The sequence below is a fragment of the Garra rufa genome, chromosome 22 (genome assembly GCF_049309525.1).
Source record: "Garra rufa chromosome 22, GarRuf1.0, whole genome shotgun sequence".
In the NCBI taxonomy this organism is placed as follows: Eukaryota; Metazoa; Chordata; class Actinopteri; order Cypriniformes; family Cyprinidae; genus Garra; species Garra rufa.
The window spans coordinates 3,728,164-3,741,324 of record NC_133382.1 but is presented as its reverse complement, the minus strand read 5'-3'; the positions used below and the strand labels follow the sequence as shown (position 1 = coordinate 3,741,324).

The 13,161-nt window shown below is 31.1% G+C and overlaps 1 protein-coding gene across 1 annotated transcript in view; it reads left to right on the top strand.

Moving 5' to 3' along the window:
• Window positions 1-2,784: 2,784 nt before the first annotated feature.
• LOC141297863 (arf-GAP with dual PH domain-containing protein 1) overlaps window positions 2,785-13,161 on the top strand; it is a 47,613-nt gene continuing 37,236 nt past the window's right edge. Inside the window, exon 1 of the mRNA XM_073828327.1 lies at window positions 2,785-3,138. Within this exon, the coding sequence (XP_073684428.1) occupies window positions 3,048-3,138 (91 nt within the window). The 5' untranslated portion in view covers window positions 2,785-3,047. The remainder of the gene's footprint in view (window positions 3,139-13,161) is intronic.

The window sequence follows — 13,161 nt, the reverse complement described above, 5'->3', positions numbered from 1 at the left end:
TTATTTGGAGTATATTGTTGACTTTCAAATTGGGTATATTGTGAATTTACTTATTATATTTGGAAAATTATTTACGCACAAACAGTTTAAAGCATATAAGACAGAATAACCCACCATAGATAGCTATGAATACCTATCTATTCCACCCACTTCCATCAATCTCTCAAAATAGTATGTAAAAGTACAAAATAAACGTAAAATAGGATGTTTATATATATAGATAATCAGCATAAATCAATAATAGTGTATTTATTCATTGTCACTCTTCAGCGAAGTATGCGGTTCTTTTCTCTGATTGGTGGAAATTTTCAGCAGAATCATGGGTAATGTAGTTTTTTTTTTTTTTTTTTTTTTTACAATAAATTTGACTTTCAAATATAACAATTTAAACAACAAAATGAAAAAAATGTGGGTTAATGGCTTCAACAGAAACATATACAATCGATTAACAACATAGTTTTCCCCCCATAAAAGCCGTTAAAAGTTTTGTCCGGTTTTCAAATACATTTGAATCAAAGTTTGTAAAGTTGTGATTTGCCTTGTGATTTGTGATTTAACAAACATAAATCAAAATATGCTAAAATATTAATATCCAAAAATATTTGTTTATATATATATATATATATATATATATATTAAAATTGATGTTAAAAAAACAGCAGAATCATAGGTAATGTAGTTTTTGACCACAAATTCGACTGTCAAATATAATCATTTAAACAATAAAAAGAAAAAAAAAGTGGGTTAATGGCTTCAACAAAACCAAATACAATCAATTAACAACCTAGATTTTTTCTCATAAAAGCCATTAAGTTTTGTCTGGTTTTCAAATACATTTGAATCAAAGTTGGTAAAGTTATGATTCACCTCATTTAATTTTTATAATATTTTAATATTTAACAATTATTATTATTATTATTATTATTATTATTATTAATGATTAAATTAAGATTAAAGATATTATTATAGTAGTATATTTTGATCTATATTTGTTATTTATTATTGCAATTTTAATTATTTTCATGACATCGTGTTACATTATAAATTAAAAACGAAAGTATGCAGTTCTTTTCTCTGATTGGTGGAAATTTTCAGCAGAATCATGGGTAATGTAGTTTTGACCACAAATTCGACTGTCTAATATAATAATTTAAACTTTAAACAATAAAAGGAAAAATGGTGGGTTAATGGCTTCAACAGAACCAAATACAATCGATTAACAACCTTTGTAAGTTTGTAAGGTTGTGATTTGCCTCACAGCTGGTTGGTTTGCTTCATTGCTAATAACTTACAAAAAGATTACAAAAAAAAAAAAATATATATATATATATATATATATACACAGACATACGCATTTTTTTAATAAAAGCGATTTTGAAAATAGTGATATATTATGTTATCTTCTGTGGTAAAACTACATTAGCCTGAAAATTTTCACCAATCAGAGAAAGGAACTACATACTTTTATGAGGGAAATAACTATGTTGTTAATCAATTGTATTTGGTTCTGTTGAAGCCATTAACCCATGTTTTCAACATTTTGTTTAAATGATTATATTTGACAGTCGAATTTGTGATCAAAAACTACATTACCCATGATTCTGCAGAAATCTTCCACTAATCAGAGAAAAGAACCGCATAGTTCGTTTTTTTTTAATAATATACGTTAGAATTAATAATGTAACACAATGTCATGAAAATAAATAAAATTGCAATAATAACAAACATAAATCAAATCCGAAAATACTTGTTTATTATATACATAAACAATAAAAATTAAATGAGGCGAATCACAACTTTACAAACTTTGATTCAAATGCATTTAAAAACCGGACAAAACTTAACGGCTTTTATGAGGGAAATAACTAGGTTGTTAATCGATTGTATTTGGTTCTGTTAAAGCCATTAACCCACATTTTTGCACCTTTTTGTTTAAATGATTATATTTGACAGTCGAATTTGTAGTCAAAAACTTCATTACCCATAATTCTGCTGAAAAAATTTCCACCAGTCAGAGAAAACCGCATACATTTTTATGTGTTTTTTAATACATATACATTTGATTTAACATTGTAACACAATGTCATGAAAATAATGAAAATTGCAATTATAAATAACAAACATAAATCAAATAAAAAAATATTTGTTTAATATATTCATAAACAATAAAAAAATAAATGAGGCGAATCCACTGATCTAATAGATCAGTGGGCGAATCACAACTTTAAAAACTTTGATTTAAATGTATTTGAAAACCGGACAAAACTATAAAAAATAGAAAAAAATAGGTTGTTAATCGTTTGTATTTGGTTTTGTTAAAGCCATTTACCCTCATGTTTATCTACTTTTTTTTGATTACATTTGATAGTCGAATTTGTAGTCAAAAACTACATTACCCATAATTCTGCTGAAAAAATTCCACCAATCACAGAAAAGAACCGCATACTTCGGTTTTTATTTGTTTTTAAATACATATAAATGTAAATTAATAATGTAACACGATGTCATGAAAATAAATAAAATAGCAATAATAATAAATAACTAACTAACATAAATCAAATAAAAAAATATTTGTTTAATATATATACATAAACAATAAAAAAAAAAAAAATGAGGGGAATTACAACTTTACCAACTTTGATTTAAAAGGAATTTGAAAACTGGACAAAACTCAACGGCTTTTATAATGAACCGAAACTCGCCGCTAGGTGTCTCTGTATTTCCAGTGTGTTTGTGGGCAGTATAATAGGGGAGGGAGGCGATAAGACGCTGATAAATTCTCTAGACTAGAGTGAAAGAAAAGGATCTCTCTCTCTCTCTCTCCACCGCTAGAACCTTGCGCGCAAACACAAAGAGGAAAAGAAAGACTATATTTTTACCCATTTCTACCCCATCACTGAGTGGACATACAATCTCGGGCTTCGTAACTAGACGCGCTTGCAGTCATTTGCCGGTTATTTGAACGTTTTCATCGCGGCTCCATTCATCAACCTGCTCGCGATAGAGAAGCCCAGCGGAGCCGTATCGATCCGTTCCTCCGGCGAGCCATGGCGAAGGAGCCCGAGCGGAACAGCTGCCTTCTGCGCGATCTACGGGAGCGAGCCGGTAACGACAGCTGCGCGGACTGCGGCTCTGCAGGTAAGAGCATCTCACCTGGACAACAGAGGCTGAAACCGCCGCACCTGTCACTGATGCACCGCGCTATGCTTTCGCTCTTGCATCTGCTATGAAAGGCCCAGAGCAAGCGTGACACTTTATAGTAGGCTATAAAATGTTTGTAAAATATTATATATATTTTTGAATAATTAAACAATTGTAAAATATTAAAAAATCTTTTTGTTGTCATATTAATAACATTTATTATAATATTATTTATTTATTAAATTTATTTTATTATTATATATTATTTATTTTAGATATTATTTTAGTATATTTAGATTCATGTTTATTATTTATTATTGTAATTTTAATTATTTTCATGACATCGTGTTACATTATTAATTAAATTTAATATGTATTTATATAAAAAATAATATAAAGAAAATTAAAAAGTATAATATATATACATATTACATTACATATTTATATAAATATTACTTAAGTTAATATAGATGTAAATATAAATATACATAATATATATATATACATATATTTAATGTATTCAAAACATTATCATATAATATAAATATTATTATGTTTTTATGTAGTTCATATTTTAATTTGATTTATGAAATATTTAGTTGAAATTTATTTTTGCTTTTATTCCAATTTTACTTAAATATGTTTATTGTAATGTTATTATATTAACACAAAGTATATATATATATATTACATAAATATTTTTTAATAAATATAAATATATATAAAATATATAAATATTAAATAAAGATGTTTATATAAAATTAAAAAAAATATATAATGTATTTAAAAAATACCATATATAATATAAATATAATTGTTTTTATGTAGTTCATATTTAATTCGATTTATGAAATATTTAGTTTTAATTTATATTTGCTATTATTCAAATTTTAATTAAGTATATTTATTGTAATGTTATTATATTAACATAACAATTGTGTGTGTTTGTGTGTGTGTATATATATATATATATTTAGATATATATAGTTACAATAAATTATAATATATATTTAAATTGCATTATATTAATTAAAATTTACATTTGTTGTTCATTTTCTTCATCATTTATATTGTATTTTTTTATATTATATTTTAAAAATAAAAAAATATGTATGTGACCGTAATTTAAATTGCATTAATATATAGCAGAAATGATAAATAATATAATATAATAATAATTAGCATTGTGTTAAATAGTTCTTTAAATTCTTTGAAATGTATAGTATGAAATTGGTATGTATAATTATTTATTACTACAATACAGGTAATTAATTTAATTTATGAAGTATTTATTTTTAATTTATATTTGTTATTTATTATTGAAATATATTGTAATGTCTCATATTATTAAAATAAGAATGAGATATATATAGTAATTGATGTAAGGTTTTAATATATAATATACAATGCATTACATTACAAATTTAATTTGATTTATTTAATGTGTATTATTAATGTACATTTATTGATTATTTAATTTAATTTTAAATAGGTATATTGTACTGTCATTATATTATGTTTTAAAAATAAAAAATATGTGACTGCAATTTAAATTATATTAATATATAGCAGAAATTATAAATAACATAAAATAAGAATAGTTAATTTAATTTCTATGAAATGTATAAGGGTTAGGGTTAATATTCATTTTTTATTTGTTACTACAATTTAATGAAGTATTGCAATGTCATTAAATTATTAAATATTATCTAAATGAAATATAAAATATATTTTCATGTATTTTCTAATTATTAATTCACAAAGCAATAAACGTGTTTAAGCTATTCCAAAGTCATTTCATGCCAAATTAATGTTGTTTATTAGTTCCACGCTTAAGGGAATGTTTAGTGGTGACCACATGTTTGTGTGTTCATATCGGGGGACTTCTACAGTGTCATTAAAGTGATTCAGCATTGCGTATGATGCTATGGTCACATGTCATCATTATGCCTCACAGGGAAACAACATGGAGCTTTCTTTCTTTGATTGTCACTGAGCTCTGGTTTCAGAAGCAGATGTGTGTTTTCACATAATAATACAGTGCTTTTGTACTGTATACTACCCCATGACACACACACACACACACACACACACACAGCAGCACTGAGTCACGCATGTTGTTTGTAACGCAAGGCATTAAACATGAGTTTGTGGTCGATTTTTGAGGGGTGTTGTCTGAGGGATGTGTGTGTGAGTCACAGAGAGTGAGTGACTCAGCTGTATTCCCAGGTCTTACACCTGCACAGCTCTTCCTTAAATGTGCGTTTGCTGATTTTGGTCAAGAAAATCTGAAGTCCTTTAGGTACTGTGTCATACTGTACCTATTTCTCTGCATTGCAGCGTTTCGGTACAGTATCACGCACAGGCTTACATACACACTGTTCTATTAAGACACTAATAATATGGTGACTCTTACAAGAGAGTTCTGGGATTTTTGCCCAGTGTTGGACGTCGTCCCATTCTGACTGTATTACGACTGCAGGTGCTTTACAGGCCGCAGGAAAACACAGCTTATAGACCAGACAGACCAATGAATGTGTTACGAATGACACATGGTGAATGATTCAGGGTGAACAGGGTTAGAGCAAAAGTAGACAACATCCTCAGGACTTCTGTTTTCCACACTTTCGATGTACAGTTGAGGTCACAAGTTTACACACACCTTGCAGAATCTGCAAAATGTTCATTTTTTTAGCAAAATAATATATATGATCATATAAAATGCACATTATTTTTTTATTTAGTACTGACCTGAATAAGATATTTCACATAAAAGACGTTTACATATAGTCTACAAGAGAAAATGACTCATACATTTTTATATACACTTGATTTGTAATGCTGTGTTGTTACCTGAATGATCCACAGCTGTTTTTTCTTCGTTCCCACAAATTCTAAGGTTTTCCAGCATTTTTGTGTATTTGAACCTTTTCTAGTGATGACTGTATGATTTTGAGATCCATCTTTTCACACTGAGGACAACTGAGGGACTCATACGCAACTATTACAGAAGGTTCAAACACTCACTGATGCTCCGGAAGGAAACACAATGAATTAAGAGTCGGGGGGTGAAAACTTTTGAACAGAATGAAGATGTGTGCATTTTTCTTATTTTGCCTAAATGTCATGTTTATTTTCATTTAGTACTGCCCTTTAGAAGCTACAGAAGATACTTACATTTTCTCTAGAAGACAAAATATACAAAATATATAGAATTTACCTTTATCTTTAAATTTAAAAAGTTTTCACCCCTGGCTCTTAATGCATAGTTTTTCCTTCTGGAGCATCAGTGAGTGTTTGAACCTTCTGTAATAGTTGCATATGAGTCCCTCAGTTATCCTCAGTGTGAAAAAATGGATCTCAAAATCATACAGTCATTGTTGGAAAGGGTTGAAAAATAGTCTACAAGAGAAAATGACTCATACATGTTTACATACACTTGATTCTTAATACTGTGTTGTAACCTGAATGATCCACAGCTGTGTTTTTTTTGTTCAGTGATAGTTGTTCATGAGTATCTTCTTTGTCCTGAACAGTTAAACTGCCTGCTGTTCTTCAGAAAAAATCCTTCAGGTCCCACAAATTCTTTGGTTTTCCTGCATTTTTGTGTTTTTGAACCTTTTGCAACAATGACTGTATGATTTTGAGATGCATCTTTTCACACCGAGGACAACTGAGGGACTCATATGCAACTATTACAGAAGGTTCAAACACTCACTGATGCTCCAGAAGGAAACACGATGCATTAAGAGCCGGGGGTGAAAACTTTTGAACAGAATAAAGATGTGTACATTTTCCTTATTTTGCCAAGATATCATTTTTTTTTTCATTTAGTACTGCCCTTCAGAAGCTACAGAAGCTGCTTACATTTTCTCTAGAGGACATAATAAGTTGAATTTACCTTGATCTTCATATTCCAAAAGTTTTCACCCTCAGCTCTTAATGCATATTGTTTCCTTCTGGAGCATCAGTGAGTGTTTGAACCTTCTGTAATAGTTGCATGTGAGTCCCTCAGTTGTCCTCAGTGTGAAAAGATGGATCTTAAAATCACACAGTCATTGTTGAAAAGGATTCAAATGCATAAAAATGCTGAAAAACCAACAATTTGTGGGACCTAAAGGTTTTTCTAAAGAACAGCAGGCAGTTTAACTGGATCAGGATAAAGAAGAGACTCATAAACAACTCACTAAAAAAACAGCTGTGGATCATTCAGGTAACAACAGCGTAATAAGAATCAAGTGTATGTAAACTTTTGAACAGGGTAATTTTTATAAATTCAACTATTATTTTCTCCTGTGGATTATATGTGAATATCTTTAATGTGAAATATCTTATTTAGATCAGTGCTGAATAAAAAATAACATGCATTTCGTATGATCCCTCTTATTTTGGTCAAATACTTCTGGAGTAAGTAACTACCTAGCAAATGTCTAAATCACCCTAAAAACCTAAAACACCCTAGCAACTACATGGCAATGCCCTGACAACCATCCAAAATGCTTCCCTGAGGTTTCTTCAGTCTACTAAAATCTAGTTTTATTATTGCCACTTTAAATGGCAGTTCTTTAGAGTCAAGTAATTTCTGATTGTCTGTCAGTTGTTTAATTTTAGTTTTTTGCGTTTTAGTTATTTTAGTACAGCAAGTTGAACTTAATGAAAATGGGAACTAGATGAAATAAAATATATTACCATTAAATATGTGATGTTTTACTTTTTTCATTTCATTATTTAAATTTTTCTGAAACCATCTGAAATAATATTAAAGTTTTAATGTTTAACATTAATATATAATATTTTACTTCATTTAACTTTGTTTATTTCTTGCTGAAACTACCTGAACATTTTATGTTAACATTAATATTGGATATTTTATTTCAGTTAATATTTATTATATTTCAAGTAATGGCAGATTATCAGTTAGGGTTAGGGTTAGTCTACTAAAATCTAGTTTTTATTATTATTATTTTCATGCAATGCGAAATGTAACTATATTATTGTCCTGCTCTCTATATAAAGCTGGAGTATGTGTAAGTATGTCCAACATTATCCACATTCATACAGTACATTCATGTAAAGTGATATATACTACAGCAGCATATATCAAATCTCAACTGCTTGATTGTTTATATTGTCCCCAAAAAAATGCATAAAAGCACTATAAGGCATGAAAATATTAAGATATTCTAAGATATTCTAAATAAAACCTGCTTTGAAACAATGTGCATTGTGAAAAATGCAGTACAAATCAGTTTGATTTCACTTGACTGTCAATACATCATGGGAATCGCTTAAAATCCATTGCAACATTTCACCTTGATTTAGTTTATTTATTTATTTTTTTGCTTGTCAAATTAGGCTACTATTGAGTGTGATGGATGGCTATCCTCGGCGCTGACTTATTAGTCTCTCTCGCTCTCACACAGAGCAAACACTTTCTGCCTATATTCACACTACTCACACACACATATACAAAAATATACAAAGCACATCAAATCTTTCAGAAATGTGGCATACCCAGAAAAACTGAAGCCACACAGCAACACATAAAGCGTGTGGCGATGTTTTATGGTTTCACAGACGCTTCTGACAGCGCGTGTAACCGTTGAGTCAGTAGGCCGCTCAGTCTCTGGTGAAGTGGGCTATTCGTGTGTCACTCGATGAGTAAAGGTCAAAGCGATCAGAGCACTGCCATCATCATCACACATTTTGATCACCCAGACGCCGCTGACACTATTACCCCGTTTATACCAGTACTCACATCTTTACACTTGCAATCTGATCATAGTGCAAACAGGGTGCAAAATGTTTTACATTCATCATTATAAGGTTTTATGATATGAGTAATGGAACCATGTTTAAAGGCCAGTGTGAAGCATTTTTAGAGTAAGAGTGGTTCACAAAAGTGTTATGCATGATTCATATTATTATGCATCATAATATGTTTAGAATATATTTTAAGCTACAAGCTGCAGTTTTGTAGCCTAGAAATCTAGACGCACCCTAGCGGCAGCAAAAATTATTTTGCAGCCAGGTGGGTCTAGACACTCTCAATAGACCTTCTAGCTGCAAAAACCCAAATTGGGTCAGGCCAATCACAACGCGTATAGAGTAGGCGGGGCGGGCTTAACATATGACGACAGAGTTGCGACGGCTGCCACTTGAAAAACAAAGAATGGCGGCTGCAGCTGTCGAACAGCGGTCTTTCGAATCGGCTTTGGCCGCGACTCTGGAGGACTTGGAGTTAAGTTTTTCTTTAAGAAACGAGCAAAGAACGGCACTTAAGTCATTTTTAAAAAAGGAAGATGTGTTTGGAGGCTAGTTCGCCAGGCTAGCAGTTTTGTCAATGCCACTTTAAATACTGAAGCTCTTTAGAGTCGAGTGTTTTCTGATCGTCTGTCAGTTTTCTAGTTTTAGTTGATTTTGTTTTAGTTATTTTAGTACCGCAAGTTAAACTAAATGAAAATGGCAACTAGATTAAATTTTTTTTTTTTACTTTTTAATAACATTAAATATGTTTTTTTGCTTTTTTCAGTTTGTTTTTTATTTTTCTGAAACCATGGCAACTAGATTAAATAAAATGTTTACTTTTTAATAACATTAAATATGTTTGAACCCCTGTTTTACTTTTTTCAGTTTGTTTATTTTTATTTTTATGAAACCATCTGAATTTTTTTTTTTAATGTTTAACATTAATATATAATATTTAACTTTATTTAACTTTGTTTATTTCTTGCTGAAACTACCCGAATGTTTAACGTTAACATTAATATTGGATATTTTATTTCAGCAGATATTTATTATACTTCAAGTAATGGCAGGTTAAAATACTAACTTAAAGATCAATTAAAGCTATTTGTAGACTACACTGCAAAAAAATGTTAACCTAAAAATGACGACATCTAAATTATACAAGTCAAAAATATTATTTAATATCACTGAATCAACTTAAATACATTAATTTATACCATGAAACTACTTTTATGTAGGTTAAATCAGAAATTGCACTTAAAAGTAACAACGTCAGGTTACCATTTTAGTGAATACAGTATGTGACCCTTGACCACAAAACCAGTCATAAGGTTCAATTTTCTGAAACTGGGATTTATACACCTGGAAGCTGAATAAATAAGATTCCCATTGATGTATGGTTTGTTAGGATGTGACAATATTTGGCTGAGATACAACTATTTGAAAATCTGGAATCTGAGGGTACAAAAGAAAAAAAATCTAAATATTGAGAAAATCGCCTTTAAAGTTGTCCGAATGAAGTTCTTAGCAATGCATATTACTAAAGAAAAATATCTTCATGTAACATGATCTTTACTTAATTTTGACTCATACAATGTATTTTTGGCTATTGCTACAAATATACCTGTGCTACTTAAGACTGGTTTTGTGCTCCAGGGTCACATATGTTTATTTTGAAATGTTAAAATTAATATTTTATATTTTATTTCAGTGAATATGTGTTATACTTCAAGTAATAGTAGATTATCAGTTAAAATACTAACTGAAAATATCAATCAAAGATATTTACTATCATATGGCTTTTGTAGACTACACTGAAAAAAAAAATGGTAACCTAAAAATAATGACATCCAAATGATTTAAATCAAAGCTATGATTTTAAATCACTGACTCAACTTAAATGCATTAATTTATACCACCAAAACTATGTTAAGTAGGTTAAATCATATAGAAATTGCTCTTAAAAGTAAAAGTCTTTGTGTGTGACCCTGGACCACAAAACCAGTCATAAGGGTCAATTTTCTGAAATTGAGATTCATACAATGTCTGAAAGCTGAATAAATAAGATTTCCATTTCCAATGTTTGGCAGAGATACAACTATTTAAAATTTGGAATCTGAGAGTAGAAAAAAAAATCTAAATATTGAGAAAATCGCCTTTAAAATTGTCCTAATGAAGTGCTTAGCAATGCATATTTTGACTCATACAATGTATTTTTGGCAATTACTACAAATATACCCATGCTACTTAATACTCGCTTTGTAGCCCAGTGTCACATATAGTATATCAAGTTGTTTTATTTTGTACTTTTATAGTGCTTTTGTACCCATTCAAGCTTCAGTGCTCCTTTATTGCAATTGCATTGAATAGAGCAACAGCACGTTCTTCAAAACGTCTAATTTTGTATTTCTCGGAAGAAAGACAGTCATGCAGGTTTGAAACAACATAAGAGAGAGTCAGTGATGACAGTGAATAATAATTCGACCCCTATGCCTTTAAGACCAAGTGTAAACAAATCTGTGCTCTTGTGCTCAGAGTGTTTTTAACGAGCTGTGAAACAGAGTCTAGTAACGCTATGAGTTTATGAGTAACTAGTCGCACTGGCAGCTGGTTTTAAGGTGTGTACTATAGTCTGGTCGAAGACTGAGCCACACCTTGATCAGCAGATAGCTGGTCAAGAATACGACCTAGAAGTGGGTAAAAGGCAAAACAAAGTCCGTTTCATTTGATCACAAGCCTTTCTATCCTTTCTTCCTTTCTGCCGCTCTCTCCAGTCGCCCCTCGTTCTCGTTCAAACAATAACCTCACTGTTTTTTTTTGCACTGCGAGTGTCAGACACACACTCGTATGACATGCTTTCTCATGGATTGCGTCACTCGATGAAGTCAAAAAACCTGACTTTCTGTTTCTGCCTGTTTTGTCACTGCTGACACTCCCATGTGAGCCTCAGGCTGTTCAGATCAAGAAGTTCCCAAAGTTTAGCAACACTCGCACCTGAAGTGTGTCAAACGCGCAGTTTCTCCGAGAATGTGACACTAGTGTGAGCAGTTGTCTGTGTGAGCTGAGAAGGCGTGTATGTGTGAATTGTGGGTGACATTACAGACCTTCCTGTTGCCCTCGTATTGTGGGTTTGCTTGTGTTTAACATTCATCTGAAACGAACTGGATTAATTGTTATAAAAAGCCTCTATCGTGTGTATATGTATGTAACCACATAGATCTCAGCATTAACTGTGAAAGGTTTCGCTGCAGTTCGCTGTTAGGCCTCTACAAGAGATCTGTCTATAGATGCATATAAAAATAAATTATATTGCATTGACTTTATTGTCTGTGTGCATACTATCCAAAATACAAAATTACCAAAATAAGAGGGATCATACAAAACGCATGTTATTTTTATTTAGCACTGACCTATAACCATAAGAGACAATAATAATTGAATTTATAAACATGACCCTGTTCAACAGCTGTGCTTTTTGTTCAGTGATAGTTGTTCATGAGTCCCTTGTTCGTCCTGAACAGTTAAACTGTCTGCTGTTCTTCAGAAAAGTCCTTTAGGTCCCACAAATTCTTTGGTTTTTCAGCATTTTTGTGTATTTGGACCCTTTCCAGTAATGACTGTATGATTTTGAGATCCATCTTTTCACACTGAGGACAACTGAGGGACTCATATGCAACGATTACAGAAGGTTCAAACACTCACTGATGCTACAGAACGAAACACGATGCATTAAGAGCCGGGCGGGGGTGTAAACTTTTGAACAGAATGAAGATGTGTGCATTTTTCTTATTTTGCCTAAATATCATATTACTGCCCTTCAGAAGCTATAGAAGGTACTTGCATGTTCCCCTGAAGACAAATGAGTTAATTTACCCTGATCTTCAAATTCAAAAAGTTTTCACCCCCTGGATCTTAATGCATTGTGTTTCCTTCTGGAGCATCAGTGAGTGTTTGAACCTTCTGTAATAGTTGCATATGAGACCCTCAGTTGTCCTCAGTGTGAAAAGATGGATCTCAAAATCATACAGTCATTGCTGGAAAGGGTTCAAATACACAAAAACGCTGAAAAAACAAAGAATTTGTGAGACCTGAAGGATTTGTCTGAAGAACAGCAGGCAGTTTAACTGTTCAGGACAAACAAGGGACTCATGAACAACTTTAACTAAACAAAAAACTGATCCAGCTGTGGATCATTCAGGTCACAACACAGTATTCAGAATCAAGTGTATGTATACTTTTGAACAGGGTCATTTTTATAAATTCAACTCTTGT